This window comes from Schistocerca gregaria, chromosome 9 (assembly GCF_023897955.1).
Source record: "Schistocerca gregaria isolate iqSchGreg1 chromosome 9, iqSchGreg1.2, whole genome shotgun sequence".
Classification (NCBI taxonomy): domain Eukaryota; kingdom Metazoa; phylum Arthropoda; class Insecta; order Orthoptera; family Acrididae; genus Schistocerca; species Schistocerca gregaria.
This window is the reverse complement of record NC_064928.1, coordinates 92,424,706-92,445,209: the sequence shown is the minus strand read 5'-3', so window position 1 is coordinate 92,445,209 and position 20,504 is coordinate 92,424,706. Positions and strand designations below refer to the sequence as shown.

The following is a 20,504-nucleotide window of genomic DNA, read 5'->3' as shown; positions in this document are numbered from 1 at the left end:
GGTGACTATATGATGTGGATTCACAAGCACCTTAATTTTCAATCTACTTAAGAGAATATACCCAGTGGGCCTCACACGTATACTGTGACATGTGCACATTACCAAAACCTTCTGTTACAGCAAGTAATCCCTGCTTTGGAAGAACAAAACTGTGTTGCACCTCATGTCACTCACACAGTCAAATATCTGCTAATTGAGTCTTCCACAAATGTGGTATCTCCAGAGGTTTTTGAGATGCTTGGTCTACAAGATCACCCAATCTGAGTCCATGTGACTTTGGATTCTGGGAACATCTAAAAGAATGCGTTCACCAGGGACACATTTGATCTCGGTCTGCTCGAAAGCTTGTATACAGGAACACATTGTTCAGATTCCACAGGAACTAGTGCGCGCAACTTTTAATCATGTCATTTGATGGATGCAGTGTCTCATCAACATCTCAGCACCAATTTCCAACAGGTGGCCAGAATTGGAACTAATTTTTTTCCAGTGTAAATCAGTTCCACATTACTGCATGAACTTATCTGCCAAGTTTCGCTGCAATGTGCTAATTACAGTCCACAATGAATGTTAATTATAGCCACCCAGTATTTCCTGTAAGGAGTGGAACACTTTTTAATACACAAATTTCTTGAATATGTCACATGATCCAGAATTTTGAGTGACTGTATCCTTTGGTATGTATCTGTTCTGCACTTTTCTTTTGTGTTAATTTCATTCATTCATTGTATTCAGTGGATCTCCTCTAGGAGGAGAGCCTTTATGGACACGGAACGAGTCAAGGTGTCCTTTAACATGCAAAATACAGAAATTTAATCAACAATAAACTGTCACTGCTTAATGATATTCATGATTGTTAGAAAAATGTAATCAAGTTAATTAAAAATAAATAAAAAATAAAGTTTCTGTTGTGAAAAAACTTGCTGCCTCATCAATTATATTACACAGTTTGTTTATCTCCTGTTGGTAGCTTAAAATGTGCTTGATTATACCTTCACCTATAAATACATATGTAACTATATTGTCCCAGAGATCTTTTTAAGCCTCAGAGCAACTGTGCCTGGGTTTCAGGCAGGATCCCCCATCTCGTTCAATGCCGAGGCACTATTCTGATACCATCAGAGCGCCTCTGCAATGCTGACAGAGTGTAGGGGGAACACCAAGTGGGCTGAGGTACGAACAAAAATTTGGACAGAGGAGGGAGGCATGTTAGGTTAGTCTGTGCACTTGTGCAGAGCCACTGTGGCAGGATGCCGTAGTGGTTAGCACATCTGCCTTGTGAGTGGGAGACCCGGGTTCGGGCCTCGGTACAAATTTTCATTCATCATTTTAATCTCCATAAATACATAGTGAGGGCAGTCCTGTTTACAGTACATTACTACTTGTGTAGCTTTACAACAAACACTGCTGCTTGCCATGTAGTTAATAGAACTTTTCAGTCACTGACTCTAGATATTAAGATGCTTACTTACTTTCCATGTCTGGGAGAAAGATTTAACACTTTCCCTCTCCAGAATTCTGCAACCTTTCTTAACTTTACAGTAGCGTTGAAGACATCTTTCTGAGTGATTTGTTTTGTTATGTTGTCTTGTGTGATCTTGTCAGGTTTTCTTGGTGTGATTGATTAATGTTTTGCTTCTGAGTGTCCTGCTGCCAGAGCTCTGCAGAACATCCAGGAGCACACTAATAATATTCGTAGGCGTGTGTGTGTGTGTGTGTGTGTGTGTGTGTGTGTGTGTGTGTGTGTGTGTGTGTGTGTGTGTGTAATATTCTCCCATTTCAGGTACGCTGTTTATTTTGATTCAACTTTCTCAAAGGTCCTCCCTAGGGCGCCACAGCTGTGTCACCTTCATAGACAAACTGTCTTGCATCTGGAAGATCTGCCTGATCAGATGTAGAGAATCGATGAAACACACTGCCACGAGGTAGTCTGTTTTTCTGGTTTCTCCAATGGCTCTCCTTATCTTGCAGCATTACACAGAATCTTCTGCTGTGGGGCAAGTCTCTAATTATGTTTGTCAGCCTGAAATCTCTTCTTATCTCAGTCACAGTCATCTTCGTTGCTATAACATAACTTCCCTGGTCGTAATCCAGCTTGTTCTGAAATCATGTTTTCATTCAAACTTGATAAAAATCTCTCAAAGACTTTATACAGGTGACACAAAAGTGAGATCAGATGAAAATTCTTCGGACCTTTTTCGCAGTCTGAGAATGGTACGTCGTGTCCTTTTCTCCATGGATTAGGGATATGGGCAGATTCAACATATTTGGTCCAAAATTGTTCATTTGCTCTGTTCTTATATCATTTGGACCTTCAGCTCTGTTATTTTCCATTTGCGTAATGTCAATTCTCAACTCTGTTGTAAAAGGCAAAATCAAAAGTTATTTTCTTCAATTTACTGTGTTAATTTCTTTGCTTTTAATTTTTTCTCTGTTTTAATATTTTTAAGTAGTAGGTGAGCTATTTCATTTGACATTACTAGGGTGGGTTCCGCTGGTGGTTTTTTTGGATCACGACAGATTTTTTAATTAGTTTCTATGCCCTTATACTGTTTTGAACCTTATCCAGGTCAGCTAAAATATTGGACCATTCTTCTCCTGCAATACATGAAATTAGCTCTTTACCTTCTCCAATGGTGTCTTTAGCTAATAGGTCTTTTTCATATTTATCTTGATAGATCTTAAGTAGGCTTACTGAGACTTGGTTGAAGTTGGATTCAGATCATGTGTAGAAAGAATGGCAAAAGAGGTACATTTTAATTTTCTGATTTGGTAAGAATTTCGAATATCTTGCCTAATATTTGATAGGAGCTTGTTAAATATCTTACAACCACAGTATGTAACTCCAGTCTGAGCCCTGGATGAACTGAAAATTATTTTTGTGGCTTCTGTATTGTGACTGTGTATACTGCAGTTCTGTTGAAACTGATTTTTATTATCAGCAACAAAAATCATTAAGGGCTAAATATATTGGGAAGTGAGTGTAAGGATTCCAAGATCCTTAAAAAGGCTTTTGCCAAATGTGTGGTTATCTATTTTACACCGTATTCTTACTGCTTGCTTCTACTGAACAAACACTTTATTTGCTTTAGATGCACTGCCTTACCATAAGACAGTAGAGAGTGAAAATATGCAAAAGAAGTCAACATTCTTGTGTTTAGGTCAATGCAATGAGAGCTACTGCAGATAGAGTGTGGAGGTTATGAAGTAAGAGCAGGCCAGTCCAACCACAGAGAGTGGCTCATCTCACTTGATAACAGTTGTGAAGTTTTTGAATATGTGTTGGCTTTTCAAATTAAGATGCCTGCTGATGACCACCACATACGATTGACCTGCATATTTGTTCCCCTGCATATTTGTTCACATCTGACACTTCAGATATAAAAATTTAGAAGCAACTTTGACCTCACATCTTTTAAATTTAATAAATTGATTCTCTCTCTCTCTCTCTCTCTCTCTCTCTCTATCTCTCTCTCTCTCTCTCTCTCTCTCTCTCTCTCTCTCTCTGCCTCCGCCCCCCCCCCCCCCCCCACTTGACCCTTTTAAAGAAGTCAGTATCCCATACAGCCAACATGAAGTAAAGACTGCTTTGAAAAACAAAATTTTAGTGGCTGAGTATCCAGAAGCAGCAAAGTCTGGTGTGGCAGTTGAAGATAGCAAAACAAAAGCCAAAATTTTAAATTTCACATTTAAGAAATCATGAATGCAGGAGAATCATACAAGCATATCACTGTCTGACCATTGAATAGACTCCCATATGGGCAATCACGCATTAAGCATCCCTAGTGTAGAGAAACAAGTGGAAAGAGCTAAAAACAAATAAGTCGGCAGGTCCAGATGGAATCCCAATTCAGTTTTCCAAAGCGTAATCTACAGCATTGACTTTTACTTGGCTTACATTTATCATAAATCTCTCACCAAGCACAAAGTCCCAAGTGATGGAAAAGCAGCTCAGGTGGCTCCTGTATATAAGGAGGGCAAAAGAATGGATCAGCAAAATGACAGACCAATATCCCTAACATTCGTTTGCTGCACAAACCTTGAACACATTCTCAATTCGAATATAAGCATGATTTTAAAAAACATTGCTTGTGTGAAACTCAGCTTGCCCTTTTCTCACATGATATACTGTGGACTATGGATGAAGGGCAACAAAGAGGTTCCATATTGGTAGCTTTCTGGAAAGCACTTGACACGTTAACCCTATTGCAGACTGTTAAAGAAGGTATGGTGACATGGAATAGATTCACATATATGTGAGTGGCTTGAAGATTTTTTAAGTTATATAAACCAGTATATTGTACTTGACAGTAAGACAGAGAGACAAGGGTATCATCAGGAGCGCCACAGGACAGTGTGACAGGACCACTATTATTCTTCATATACATCAATGATGGGACAGCAGTGCCCTATAGTTGTTTGCTGATGATGCTATGGTGTATCCTAAGTTGTCAAAGTTGAGCGACTGTGGGAGGATACAAGATGACTTAGAAAAAAATGTTGATGTGATGAATGGCAGCTAGCTCTAAATATAGAAAAATGTAAGTTAATGCAGATGAGTAAGAAATGTCCAGATACTACATTAATAGTGTCCTATTTGACACTGTCATGCCATTGAAAAATATTTGGGCGTAACATTGCAAAGTGGTATGAAATGGAACGAGCGCATGAGGATTGTGGTAGGGAAGGCAAATGGTCAATTTCAATTTATTAGGAGAATTCTAGGAAAGTTTGGTTCATATGTAAAGGGTACCACATATAGAACACTGGGTGCAACCTATTCTTGAGTACTGCTTGAGTGTTTGGGATATGTACTAGGTCAGATTTAAGGGCGACACAAGCATTTCAGAGGCAGGTGACCAGATTTGTGACAAGATGGAAGTGTTACAGACATGCTTCAGAAACTCAAATGAGAATCCCTGTTCTTTTCAATTTAGAGAACCATCTTTTGAAGCTGATTGAATAACAATTCTACTGCCTCTAGCATACACTGCGCATAAGGGCCATGAATATATGAGAGTTTAGAGCTCATGTGAAGGCATATAGACAGCCTATTTGTGAACAGAAAGGAAAGGAAAGGAAAGGAAAGGAAAGGAAAGGAAAGGAAAGGAAATGGCTGCCACATCGCATACGGTGGATTGTGGAGTACCTGACAGATGTAGATGTAAAAATGGTCATTATTGCAGCCACCATGGACTGATACAGATACACACGTTAATGTGATATTTTGAGGCCTGATGACTGTCTTTCTCATTGCACCTGGCAACACAATACAGAGATTCACTTTTCAGCAATTGGTATGGTTTCCAGAATTGCTTTTGTACACACATTTTGCCTGAAGTAAGAAATATTGTTTGGTTGGGCATTCATGAAGTAATTTCATGTAAATACAAAACTGATTGTAAATTTGAAAAAGAGGTTGTGGTGACTGACAGATTTGTTGCAACACATTCAGATAAAATAAAGTATTTTTTAAGCAGAAGCAAAAACAGCAACATTACACACACATTTATCTTACCTATATCTCATACCTGCATTTACATTTGGTCCTAGGTACACAGAAAATGGACTACATATGAAAAGGCAAACTTTATCTACACAATATTGCATTGAGGCTGGTTTATACATAGCTTTATTTATACCAAAACATACACACATGCATATATACAACATTGTAACACTGACAGAAAGACTACCAGTGATAAGTGATAACAAAAATAATTTTTACATTTATGTGTTGATTACTTACACACCATATGTACATAAACATATACAAATAAACAGTTCTATTCATTTAATTAGAAAACATACATAGTAAATTAAAAATAGCTACCGAATTAACTGTAAAAAAAGGAATGCCTTCAACAACATAATAATACAGTAACATCAAACATAAGAACAAGTAATGGGGAAAGAAACTAATTTATTACACAAAGATCATCTGCAATAAGTACTGGCCTGGAAACTTACTGATTTTCAACAGGTCTTGTCATCGTACACTGTGAAATATAAAGTATATGACTGAATGAAGTCAACAAAATTTGTCTTCTCAAATATCACATTTCATAATTTGTATCAGGGGATGCATTCAGAATGTAATATTTCTTATAATTCTGAAAAGCAGAGTGTTCTGTATGGAGAACAGACAGTATTATTTTCTTGTTACAGTGGTAAACGAAAATATAAGTTGAAATTAAAATTTGTTCCACTTTTTTCTTGTCAAACAGGGTCACAGTTGTGCTGAAATAAATAACAACCTTCCATTCAAATATACTGGCAGGCAAAAATAATAATTACACCAGTATTACATGAATGTCTGAAACTTCTATTCCTCTCTGCTTGTTTATAACATAAATACTCAACGAATAGCCTAGGGATGTGTTCATTTTGGGTGAAACATATTCTTGACTGATATTTCAGTATAACTTACATTGCCTGCAAATGCACCAGAACACACATGTAGCACCAGGTTAACTCCAAACAACAGCCTTGTCTGCAGCATCAAACTGTGTAAATCAACAGTTCATATCTTAGTTCATTTGATTTATAAACAATACAACAGATTCTCACAGTGAAAACTGGAACAGAATGTAACAGCCACATTTCTCTTATGTTAATTTATACTAGTCCATCTTCCTTTTTATTCTTCCACGAGCCATCCCTCAGCTGAGCACGCAGTACTTTACCAGATGGATTGCGTGGAATTTCACTGATAAACTCTACACCACCAGCGAGGCGTTTATAACGGGCGACTCGGGGAGTTACGTGTTCTTCAACAGCCTCGGCCGTCAACTTCTGCTCAGATTTGAGTACGATGAATGCCTTTGGCACCTCTCCACTAATCTCATCTGGCATACCGACCACTGCAACGTCTGCTACTTCAGGCAACTCCATGATGATGCTCTCGAGTTCTGTTGGTGACACCTGAAATGAAGAAGTTCATTAGATTTGTGTCAGAGTTACTGAGAGCAGTGGGTTGCAAAGAAAATGTATTACATTGTACAGCATTATGGAGAAGAATTTCAGAGTACTGTCTGCTCACACCACATTTCTTTTATTAATACTGGTTTTGCTCATATACTATCTGATAAGAAGTATCCACACAGCTATTAGTGGAAATTAATACAAGAGGGGTCCACTCTTCACCTCTACGACAGCTCGAACTCTGCTGCAGACACTTTTAACGAGGTGTCAGAATGTTTGCGGAGGAACAGGATCACATTCTTCCTCGAGAGATGAAAGTGGAGACGGTAGCGACATTGAATGTTGGGGTCTAGAGTGAAGTCAAGATTCTAACTCATCTCGAAGGTATTCTGTTGTGTTCAGGTTGGGACTCTGGGCAGACCAGTCTGTTTCAGGAATATTATTGTCCACATACGGTAGCCTCACAGATGTTGTCTTATGACAGAGAATTGTCACACTGATATGGTCATTCTCTCCAAAGGGTTCCTTTACTGTACATAGTACTGTAAAACAAGTTCCATACCCTTCCCACTACTGCTATTCTACTAACACCAATATACTACCTGCATCCTATTATACTGGTGGGTCCACCTCCTGTGACATCTAGTGGTCAATTCCACATTACACAGGTGTGGGCAGATGCATCTGATCAGATAATGTACCGTTGTACACCATTCTTGTATTTACACTTACGTGTCAGTATAAATGGAGATATTAAACAATGGACAGAGAACTAGCTAGGCATATCTTTCAGTTACTGACTATTTACAAGCAAGAATATAATCTTTTTCTGCAAGAAAAATGAAATTACAGTTTTGTTTAAATAACTACAGAGGCTTCCTTACTGTATAATATACAACTATAGGAAATCAATTGATATCTGTGGAACAAGAATACGAAAATTCAGACAATTTATGAAAAGGTAGGATTAAAATATACTTCTTTTTTTTACTGTTGCTACATTGTACCAGACAATTGGCACAGATCACAACATTTGCAGAAAGTATGTAATATATGCCATTGGTTTTGAACACACATTACCACACAGACAGAGTTTTAAGAACAAAAGACAATAAAAAATCTGATTTTATTCTCTATCACAATTTGTAAATTTACTAAAACAGTAATTTTCCTTCAAAGATAAATCAGTCAGCTACATTTAGAATGTATGAATGCTTATTTATTTTACTTTTTTGTTTATTTTGCTTGTTATGTTACATCGACTTGTCCAATAGCACCAGTAAATAAACCTCTACTGTATGCTAAAGCTGGACCAATAAATACACAACACAAATGATCCAAATGAAATTGAGCCCCCACAAAAATGCTGATATTTTGAAATCAGTTTCCTGATAGACTTTAAATAAACTGTAGTAATATCCACAGGCTTCCACAGAAATTTTTCCAAGAGCGGACAAGATTGGAAACTTGTCATTTTTTACATAACTAACTCAGTGAGTCTGAGAAAAAGTTATTCTCCAAGATCAAAATTTGACATGTATACAAGACTTACTGTACCCCAGAAGCTTGAAACTTATCTGTTTAGTGTCTTTAATGCAGATCACATTGGTGATTACACTGTAAGAATATTCAGTGATACATGCAAAGTACTTCTTTTTATGTCATTAACATAAATATGGATGCCAGTTTTTGACTTAATGATTTGAAATTACATTTTCATATGATTAAATCCATGGCATCTGCCAAGTTATGATGAAGAAAATACCCACAAAAATAAGTTGGGTTCAGACCGAAAAATAAAAATCTGAAATAGACAAAAAAGTCGATATGATAAAGAGAAAACATCAACAAAAATGTCACAGTAATACACCTCAAAATGAAGAAACGGGGAATAAACATTTAAAAATGCTTATTCAAGTCTGACGCCATATATAACACTCTTTTTGATCATAAAACTTAATGTATGTTCATGTTAATAGATTTATTGTGTTACTTTGATGATTTCGGTTTTTTAGTTTAGACTTGAATAATGAACTTGAACAAAACTTGTTTTTGAAAGCTGCATGTTTTTGGGTTTGGTTAGGTAAGGTGTAGGCCAAAGCCAGTAGTTGGCTAGATGGAGGTGGGAAGCCCCTGAAAGCTATCCTCATATTTGCCAGAAGAAGCAACTCTTAGCAGCGTACGACTGCTCCAAGCCTATCTTCGCCTCTCCAGTTTTTCATATTATTGTGCAGCATGCCAACTGGAATGCAGAATACGAGGGGCATTGCAAAAGTCAGAGCAACTATTTTTTGTCTCGGAAATGGCAATGAGTTATGCAAATGGAAGATTAGTTCATGTGAAAGTATTACATGTATGGAGATGGCTGAACATGCACGCACGCACACGCACATGTGCACACACACACACACACACACACACACACACACACACACACACACACACACACACACACCACCACCACCACAATTAAGTTCATAAATGCATAGTACAAGAAAAAAAGTTTATCGTTGCAACATGTTCTATTGTCAATTGGATAAAAATTTATCATGGAGCTCATATATACAGAACCTTGCAAATAAATTAAATAGCCAAACATTTTCAGTGAGGATGTTGTACAACGCTAACAGTATGGTGAAAAGTAGTATAACACAGATACATTGAGTCATTAATAAGGTAAGAAACTGTATTTTGGGTTAACTCAAACCATGTGTGTGAAATATTAAACTTTCAGAAAACCATCACTAGAAATATGCAAAATGTAGGATGAAGAAAATCATATTGCCCATTCCTAAAAACCCTAAGTATATTATGTGTTCCCTCACTATACATCTATGAGCTGATTATCTTTGTGCACAGTAGCTTTGGTTTATTTGTAGCAAGCCACTTTCAATGTGATTACAACACCAGAAATCAAAGTAATTTTATGCTGCCCATCCACTGTTTAAAACTTCATGCTAAAACCTCCACAGTACATGAGTATGGAAATTTATAACAAAGTGAAAGGAAGAGAATTGCTCAGTACAAATTTAAAACCTAGTGCAGAAATGCTACTGTTCCGTAGAAGAATTCATGAATGACAACCTGAAAGGATTTGGCACAATTTTGCATGAACACAGTGACAACTAAGAAAACTCAAGTTGCATAGTGATTGCTAAACCTATAGTGTTTTTTGTCTTAGTTGGCTATTTTAAATCCTCTGTTCAGTGGAGTTGCAGGCAGTGAATCCTAGAAATTTGCATGGATTCTGTGATGAATAAAAAATCTGTATCCATACTCCCCCTCCCTTTGCAGATGCCAATTGTAACACTCATCTATAAAATTGGAGATAAGCAAACAACCTCCAATTACAGACCTATATCACTCTCCAATCTTTTTGAAAGTGTTTGAGAAAGTGGCTGTGTCACAGGCATGAAAACAACTTCAGAAGAGAAAAACGTAACATGTGGAGTGTCACAAGGATCAGTAATGTGTCCACTGTTGTTTCTAACACATACATAAATGATGTTCCAATGACACTAAAGGAGATTTCAGAAACTCTGTTTGCTGGTGATATACAAGCATACTAATCTGGGGTCCAATCTCAACCTTAGCACATGTAGTTCAAACGATCACTGTATGGGCTTGCAGTTTCATTCTTCATCTTGCGCAGACTCATACCAGATGCTTTAAAACAAGCAAAAATTACCTGCTAGCCTCTGAATGAGAGATTACCGGTCATATACAAAATGAACACCCTGCATAAAATTTGGGATCCAGTTAGCATGTTCTGCCATTAGAAGCTTTTCTCGGTGTGTTTAACTAAACACAAGAGTGATGGTCTATTTTGGATATTTTCGGTCCTTGTCACCTTATGGAATTATTCTCAGGGACAGTGCACTGGTTTTAATTGCTAACTATAAAATTCAGTTTCATGTGATCTGTGATCTGCACAATCACAATAAAAGACAGAAGAATAATTTTCATGTAGACTTTGGCATTTTGTCTTTGATACAGAGTGGAGCTGTGTACACTGGTGAGAAGAAATTCAACAAGCTCAAGCTCCCACCTAACATAAAGAAAGAAGTTGGACATCTCTACCAATTCCAAAGAAAAACAGAAACACGCCTCACTGGCATCACAATCTATAGAGTCAAGAAATGAAAAGTTCTGTTAGCTACATGGCAAGTGGAACTGTTTGTTGAAAAGTTGTGCAACAAGTAATAACATACTGTAAATAGTACTCAGTATTTACAAATGTAGGTAAATATTTTCTTTGAAAAATAACATTGTAATCACAGAAGCTACCAACCAATAGCAGATGAAAAGCAGCTATCTACTAAATCTGAGAAATTGGCAGTTTCTCAAAATAGCAGCTTTACTTGGTTAAATTTAGCTGGCATCATCATGAGTTGTATTAAGTAGAATAGTGATCATTTAATATTAATTAATTAACTGGCCATTAAATTTGCTACACCACGAAGATGACGTGCTACAGACGCAAAATTTAACCGACAGGAAGAAGATGCTGTGATATGCAAATAATTAGCTTTTCAGAGCATTCACACAAGTTTGGCACTGGTGGTGACACCTACAACGTACTGACATGAGGAAAGTTCCCAACCGATTTCTCATACACAAATAGCAGTTGACCGGTGTTGCCTGGTGAAACGTTATTGTGATGCCTCTTGTAAGGAGGAGAAATGCGTACCATGACATTTCCGACTTTGATGAAGGTCAGATTGTAGCCTATTGCGATTGTGGTTTATCGTATCATGACATTGCTGCTCGCGTTGGTTGAGATCCAATGACCATTAGCAGAATATGGAATCGGTGGGTAATATGGAACGCCATGCTGGATACCAAGGGCCTCGTATCACTGGCAGTTGAGATGACAGGCAACTTATCTGCATGACTGTAACATATCGTGCAGCCATGGTCTATCACAGAGTCAACAGATGGGGACGTTTGCAAGACAACAACCATCTGCACGAACAGTTTGACGACATTTGCAGCACCACGGACTATCAGCTCGGAGACCATGGCTGCGGTTACACAGACAGGAGCGCCTTCGATGGTGCACTCAACAACGAACCTGGGTGCACAAATGGCAAAACGTCAGTTTTTTGAATGAATCCAGGTTCTGTTTACAGCATTATGATGGTCACATCCGTGTTTGGCGACATCGCGGTGAACGCACATTGGAAGTGTGTATTCATCATCGCCATACTGGCGTATCACCCTGCATGATGGTATGAGGTGCCATTGTTTACACGTCTCGGTCACCTGTTGTTCACATTGACGGCACTTTGAACAGTGGATGTTACATTTCAGATGTGTTACAACCCGTGGCTCTACCCTTCTTTCGATTCCTGTGAAACCCTACATTTCAGCAGGGTAATGCACGACCGCATGTTGCAGGTTCCGTACGGGACTTTCTCGGTTTCAGAAAATGTTCGACTGCTGCCCTGGCCAATACATCCTCCGGATCTCTCACCAATTGAAAACGTCTGGTCAATGATGGCCGAGCAACTGGCTTGTCACAATATGCCAGTCACTACTCTCGATGAACTGAGGTATCTACATCTACACCCATACTCCGCAAGCCACCTGACGGTGTGTGGTGGAGGTATCATGTTGAAGCTGCATGGGCAGCTGTACCTGGACACACCATCCAAGCTCTATTTGACTCAATGCCCAGGCATATCAAGGCCGTTATTACGGCCAGAGTTGGTTGTTCTGGGTACTGATTTCTCAGGATCTATGCACCCAAATTGCGTGAAAATGCAATCACATATCAGTTCTAGTATAATATATTTGTCCAATGAATACCCGTTTATCATCTGCATTTCTTCTTGGTGTAGCAATTTTAATGGCCCGTAGTGTACTATAAGCATTAAGTTTCTTCATGTTCTGTGTCTTTTGTTAGTGTGTACCCCGAGTCATTCTACATCCCTGGGTGTACTCCTTCCTCTTCTTCTCCTCAATGGAGAAGTAGCTATCTGCATTGATCTAACTAGATTACCTGATGTAATTAGGAAGATTATCTGACAAAAGGCATCTGCCAGTTGTTTGACTCCTCCACCTACAAGATCTGCCACACTGATCCTTTCCCAGAAGTCCAGTATAACCTCTGATCCCCAATCAAACCCTTAGACACATCCCAGAATCCCTCCCCTGACAAAATTCACTAATATGACAGTACTGGGCATCTCATTCTAGCTAATTACTGTGCTCCCACCAAAAGAATCTCCACTCTTACTGATCGACACCTCCAACCGATTGCCAGTATCCTTGCCTCCCACATTAGAGATATGAACACTTCTTTCACTGACTGTCAAGATTCTCCAAATCAATATCACCTGGATCTCAACTTATCACTGTTGGTGTAACTGCTTATACACCAACATTCCACATGCCTGCTGCTATCAGACACTTCTTCTTCTGATATCCTTCCAACTCCCAACTCACTACCTCATTCCTTATAAATCTGACTACAGTCTGGCCACTGGCAGAACATCCCTAACACTTCAGACAGTGGTCCTATGTAGCTCTCCTACAACTCGAGGTTACATGTGGTCATCCAATAAGCAACCAACATAGTTAACAACAAACAGCTGCATAGCAGCACCAGAAACGTGGCCACCTGACCCTTAACAATAACTACACCTTCACTCATAACTACTTCTCCTTTGATGAGAAGATACAAAAACAAATCTGCAACATGGTCACAGGAACCCTCCTATGCCAATCTGTTTGGCGGCCGCATAAAGCAGTGGCTCCCAACCTTTCTTTGACTACAACCCCTGAGTACAATCAGATATAAGCTGGTAACCACCACCCCCCACCGCCCACTCCTGCCACCACTTCCAACACCATCACCACTTAAGCAACTAACTAAACGAAAAATAATTTCCTTTGAACTCCTATTTTCAAAATGATGAAGAATAAATAATATTTAGTTTCCATAGGAACTAATGAGTCATTGAGACCATTGGTACAGCTTATACTAATAACTGTTTTTATATTTTTTTGTTCTCAGTCATTGTACAAAACAGATAATGCTCCAAATCTATTCAGTTCCTCATTTTTACTTTCATTGCTATCATTATCAAAAATCTAGTTTCACATTGCTAGAATCACTGATGAAGCATTTCCCAGTGCATCACAAATGCTCGTTACAACTCCTTCTCGGCACATTAAGTTAACTACTCACATTGAGGGTACACACTTTTTCCCCCACACCACTCCTCTCCTTAGCAACACTTGCTTCGCCTGCACTCTGTGCCCCATTTAAAAACAACGAAGTTAAAATGTGTGCACTGTACGTCATTGTTTGTAAATGACTTGATTGCCACACTGCTCCTTCTAAGCTGGCAGAAATTGGAATACATTCAGGCTGCTAATGCTTCACATCTTACCACTATAACAATAATAATAATAATAATAATAATAATAATAATAATAAATGTACGGCACTATGCTAGCCCTTACATCAACACTGTTTTGTTGTGCAATTTATGGTCTATTGCAGGAATGGTCCAGAACTTGAAGAAGAGATTTTCATGAGATATTTATTGTTTTATTGTTACTGATGTATGGTACAAAAAATGAAGTATATGTATGGTGAGTGGACTACGAGAGGAAACTGTAATCTCCATTGTAAAGTGTCACTCATTAATGTTAGTAAAAATCCAACAACGGAAAATCCAGGGTTGAATAATGGCAATATAATGAAAAGATAGATTACTACTCACCATATAGAGGAGATACTGAATCACATAAAGGCACAAAAAAAACTGCTAAACATCTGAGCTTTCGGTCAAGGGAAAGGGGGGGGGGAGGGAGGGGAATGGGGGGGGGGAGATAGTAGTGTAGGGGTGGAGGAAGAGGTTGTAGTGTGTAGTGCTGCTTCTGGGAACATGCAGGGATATGGTGGGGCAGGGCAACACTGACTCTGCTTTGAGTCAGTGTTGAGCAGTGCAGGGGGAGGTTTGAAGACAGGGAGAGGGAACGAGAGCGGAAAATGTGAGAGAAGCACAGGGGGAGGGGGGGGGGGGGGGGGGGAAGAAAGAGACTAGTGAGTGCATTGGCGGAATAGGGAATTAGACAGGTAAGTGGAGGATAGGAACTACCAAAGGTTGAGACCAGGAGGATTGTGAGGGCCTTTGTTAGCCCTTGTCTTTCACCCACTTGTACCCTTCCCTGCTTCCACTCCAGCACTACACAGTCTTCCATTCCAATGTGTCAGAAAAGGTTCTCCGAGATCAAAGAAAAGATCTTCAGAGCAGATCAAATGTCAAAGCCATGCTGACTGTTTTCTTTGACTTTGAAGGATTAGTTCATCATGAATTTGTGCCATGGTAACAAACATATAATCGATGGTGCTATTGGAACATGTTGAAACACGTGTGAGAAAAATAAGAGAAGGAAACTCTCTGAAATGCGGCGAGACAATCCGCAGCTCCTGCATCACGATAACATATCTGCAAGGATGAAGATTTGCCATGATACACGAGATAAAAGAAAATTTGCAGACAGCACTTTGCGCGATCCAGTAAGAGGCATACCAAGACTGCTTCTGGAAGTGGAAACAGCATTGTGAGAGGCATATTGATTGTGGAGCAGAGTATTTCGAAAGCAACCATTTACAATAAGTAAAAGGTAAGGGCAGAAAAATTTTGTGAACGTAGTTTCAGAATTTTTTGAACAGACTTCGTAACATAGTTTCAGAATTTTTTGAACAGAGTTCGAATATCATGATTACATAAAATTGCTACATAATTATTCACACTGTATTTTGCTAAACTTTATTCTCCTAAACAGTTTTCAGGCTTCTAGAGATAATGGTATACGTAGTATTTGGGAAAACGTTTTATTTCAATTGATATTAATGATTTGAGAGTTATATAAACCATGAAAATATCAAAATTTGATCTCATAAATAATTATTTTTTTAAGGTTAACATACAGTGTTTAAAAGTCCTCATTGTTGTCTTTCTGAAGCAAATATTATTTTTTCTGAAAACTGTGTGGTTCAAAAGTTATTTCTATTCAAAATTATTACACTCTAGAATGTTCTACTACCTTAAAATGTAATACTTTTCAAAATTCAGTATTATAGTTTTGTAGCCCTAATTTGTCCAGTTTCATAAATGTGTTTTTTCCTATAATAATGCATTCATTTCTAAAATTTACACATCAGAAAACCTGGATGTCCATAAAATTCTTTGGAGGTTTTGTAGATCCAAGTGCACACCAAAAGCTCTGTCTCATGAAACAGAACTAATATTTGAAACAAAGATTCCAAGACTTACCAAGTGGGAAAGCGCCGGTAGATAGGCCCAATAAATAAAACACACAAACACACACACAGAATTTCTAGCTTTCGCAACCGACGGTTGCTTCTTCAGGAAAGAGGGAAGGAGAGGGAAAGACGAAAGGATGTGGGTTTTAAGGGAGAGGCTAAGGAGTCATTCCAATCCCGGGAGCGGAAAGACTTACCTTAGGGGGAAAAAAGGACAGGTGTACACTCGCGCACACACACACATATCCGTCCGCACATACACAGACACAAGCAGACATTATATAATAACTAATATTTGTATTAATTTAAGGATATTCACCCCCCCCCCCCCCCCCCCCCCATGAACCACGGACCTTGCCGTTGGTGGGGAGGCTTGCGTGCCTCAGAGATACAGATAGCCGTACCGTAGGTGCCACCACAACGGAGGGGTATCTGTTGAGAGGGTAGAGATACGTGTCGTTCCTGAAGAGGGGCAGCAGCCTTTTCAGTAGTTGCAAGGGCAACAGTCTGGATGATTGACTGATCTGACCTTGTAACAATAACCAAAACGGCCTTGCTGTGCTGGTACTGCGAACAGCTGAAAGCAAGGGGAAACTACAGCCGTAATTTTTCCCGAGGGCATACAGCTTTACTGTATGGTTAAATGATGATGGCGTCCTCTCGGGTAAAATATACCAGAGGTAAAATAGTCCCCTATTCGGATCTCTGGGCGGGGACTACTCAGGAGGATGTCATTATCAAAAACTGGCATTCTATGGATCGAGCATGGAATGTCAGAACCCTTAATTGGGCAGGTAGGTTAGAAAATTTAAAAAGGGAAATGGATAGGTTAAAGTTAGGAGGAACAAGACTTTTGGTCAGGTGAATACAGGGTTATAAACACAAAATCAAATAGGGGTAATGCATGAGTAGGTTTAATAATGAATAAAAAAATAGGAGTGCGGGTAAGCTACTACAAACAGCATTGTGAACACATTATTGTGGTCAAGATAGACACAAAGCCCATGCCTACTACAGTAGTACAAGTTTATATGACAACTAGCTTTGCAGATGATGAAGAAATTGATAAAATTTATGATGAGATAAAAGAAATTATTCACTTAGTGAAGGGAGACGAAAATTTAATAGTCATGGGTGACTGGAATTCGAGAGTAGGAAAAGGGAGATGAGGAAACACAGTAGGTGAATATGGATTGGGGGTAAGAAATGAAAGAGGAAGCCGTCTGGTATAATTTTGCACATAGTATAACTCAATCATAGCTAACAATTTGTTCAAGAATCATAAAAGAAGGTTGTATACATGGAAGAATCCTGGAGATACTAGAAGGTATCAGATAGATTATATAATGGTAAGACAGAGATTTAGGAACCAGGTTTTAAATTGTAAGACATTTCCAGGGGCAGATGTGGACTCTGACCACAACTATTGGCTATGAACTGTACATTAAAACTGAAGAAACTGCAAAAAGGTGGGAATTTAAGGGGATGGGAGCTGAATAAACTGACTAAACCAGAGGTTGTACAGAGTTTCAGGGAGGGCATAAGGGAACAATTGACAGGAATGGGGGAGAGGAGAACAGTAGAAGAAGAATGGGTTGCTTTGAGAGATGAAGTAGTGAAGGCAGCAGAGGATCGAGTAGGTAAAAAGACGAGGGCTAGTAGAAATCCTTGGGTAACAGAAGAAATATTGAATTTAATTGATGAAAGGAGAAAATATATAAATGCAGTAAATGAAGCAGGCAAAAAGGAATACAAACATCTCAAAAATGAAATTGACAGGAAGTGCAAAATGACTAAGCAGGGATGGCTAGAGGACAAATATAAGGATGTAAAGGCTTATCTCACTAGGGGTAAGATAGATACTGCCTACAGGAAAATTAAAGAGACCTTTGGAGAGAAGAGACTTGTCTGAATATCAAGAGCTCAGATGGCAACCCAGTTCTAAGCAAAGAAGGGAATGCAGAAAGGTGGAAGGAGTATATAGAGGGTCTATACAGGGCTATGTTCTCGAGGACAATATCATGTAAATGGAAGAGGATGTAGATGAAGATGAAATGGGAGATGTGATACTGTATGAAGAGTTTGACAGAGCACTGAAAGACCTGAGTCGAAACAACATTTAGACAACATTCCATTAGAACTACTGATGGCCTTGGGAGAGACAGTTCTGACAAAACTATACCATCTGGTGAGCAAGATGTATGAGACAGGCAAAATACCCTCAGACTTCAAGAAGAACATAATAATTCCAATCCCAAAGAAAGCAGGTGTTGAAAGATGTGAAAATTACCGAACTATCAGTTTAATAAGTCACATCTGCAAAATACCAACACGAATTCTATACAGACGAATGGAAAAAATTGGTAGAAGCCAACCTTGGGGCAGATCAGTTTGGATTCCGTAGAAATAGTGGAACACGTGAGGCAATACTGACCTTACAACTTATCTTAGAAGAAAGATTATAGAAAGGCAAACCTACATTTCTCACATTTGTAGACTTAGAGAAAGCTTTTGACAATGTTGACTGGAATACTCTCTTTCAAATTCTAAAGGTGGCAGGGGTAAAATACAGGAAGCAAAAGGCTATTTACAATTTGTACAGAAACCAGATGGCAGTTATAAGAGTTGAGGGTCATGAAAGGGAAGCAGTGGTTGGGAAGGGAGTGAGACAGGGTTGTAGCCTCTCTCCGATGTTATTCAATCTGTATATTGAGCAAGCAGTAAAGGAAACAAAAGAAAAATAGGTTCACCGATGACATTGTAATTCTGTCAGAGGCAGGAAAGGACTTGGAAGAGCAGTTGAACGAAATGGACAGTGTCTTGAAAGGAGGATATAAAATGAACAACAACAAAAGAAAAACGAGGATAATGAAATGTAGTCGAATTAAGTCGGGTATTGCTGAGGGAATTAGATTAGGAAATGAGACACTTAAAGTAGTAAAGGAGTTTTGCTACTTGGGGAGCAAAATAACTGATGATGGCCGAAGTAGAGAGGATATGAAATGTAGACTGGCAATGGCAAGGAAATCGTTTCTGAAGAAGAGAAATTTGTTAACATCGAATATAGATTTAAGTGTCAGGAAGTCATTTCTAAAAGTATTTGTATGGAGTGTAGCCTTGTATGGAAGTGAAACGTGGCAATGAATAGTTTAGACAAGAAGAGAATAGAAGCTTTCGAAATGTAGTGCTACAGAAGAATGCTGAAGATTAGATGGGTAGATCACATAACTAATGAGGAGGTATTGAATAGAGTTGGAGAGAAGAGAAATTTGTGGTACAACTGGACTAGAAGAAGGGATCGGTTGGTAGGGCATATTCTGAGGCATCAAGGGACCACCAATTTAGTATTGGAGGGCAGTGTGGAGGATAAAAATCGTAGTGGGAGACAAATACACTACACAGATTCAGAAGGATGTAGGTTGTAGTGGGTACTGGGAGATGAAGAAGCTTGCACAGTATAGGGTAGCATGGAGAGCTGCATCAAACCAGTCTCGGGACTGAAGACCACAACAACAACAAGGATATTCAGTTACTTGTTAACCACAACAACGTACATGCCTAAGGGAATTTATATTCTATACTTTTCTGTCTTGTCCAAAAATTTAATAGCTTTATATTTCAGTATTTTGTAATTTTTATCCTATGCACATCTTTAAATAAGCATTTGTCACATAGTCAGTGTCACTTGGCAGCTAGCATTCAAAGAGTGAAATTACTATATTATTATCTCTTGCCGTTTGTGACTTTCTATTAGACCACTGATAGACTATGATGCTTAATGATCTATGTTGTTAAATCTATATAATTTATTGCAAGCGAGGTGATTAATATAACTGTGTTCAGTAATAACAAATGCGATGGAAATGAAAAGTAAACTTCGGAATGTTGTCTTGAATTACACCTAGTAATCATCTAGAGGATAGGCTTAAAAGAAAAGTTATCAAATTTGTGTGGCATGCTAAACAGGTTGGTGAAGTGCCAGCCATGCAGAATCAGCTGCAAAGGAGTGCTAACCTCGTCAGTCATCATCTGAAAGTGGAGCAACTGAAAGATATCTTTCACCAGGACTTACACCTCATACTACCATACCTGGAAATGAGGGATATCCTACGCACAGTCCTTCTCATTCTCAAACTGGTATTCCACTCCCCCCCCCCCCCCCCCCCAATCCACCGAACCCACGCAAAATCCTAATCTGTTCTTACACTGCGCCCATTTCCAACCAATTACTACACAGGTCACATCCCTGTGAAAGATCCAAGTGTGGGATCTGTCCCATCATCCACTCAGCACC

General features: G+C 38.9%; 1 protein-coding gene across 1 annotated transcript in view; it reads right to left on the bottom strand.

Annotated features, from left to right (window-relative positions):
* Window positions 1–5,615: 5,615 nt before the first annotated feature.
* LOC126292309 (probable 4-coumarate--CoA ligase 1) overlaps window positions 5,616–20,504 on the bottom strand; it is a 355,684-nt gene continuing 340,795 nt past the window's right edge. The window contains exon 8 of the mRNA XM_049986241.1: window positions 5,616–6,924. Coding sequence (XP_049842198.1) covers window positions 6,619–6,924 — 306 coding nt within the window. The 3' untranslated portion in view covers window positions 5,616–6,618. The remainder of the gene's footprint in view (window positions 6,925–20,504) is intronic.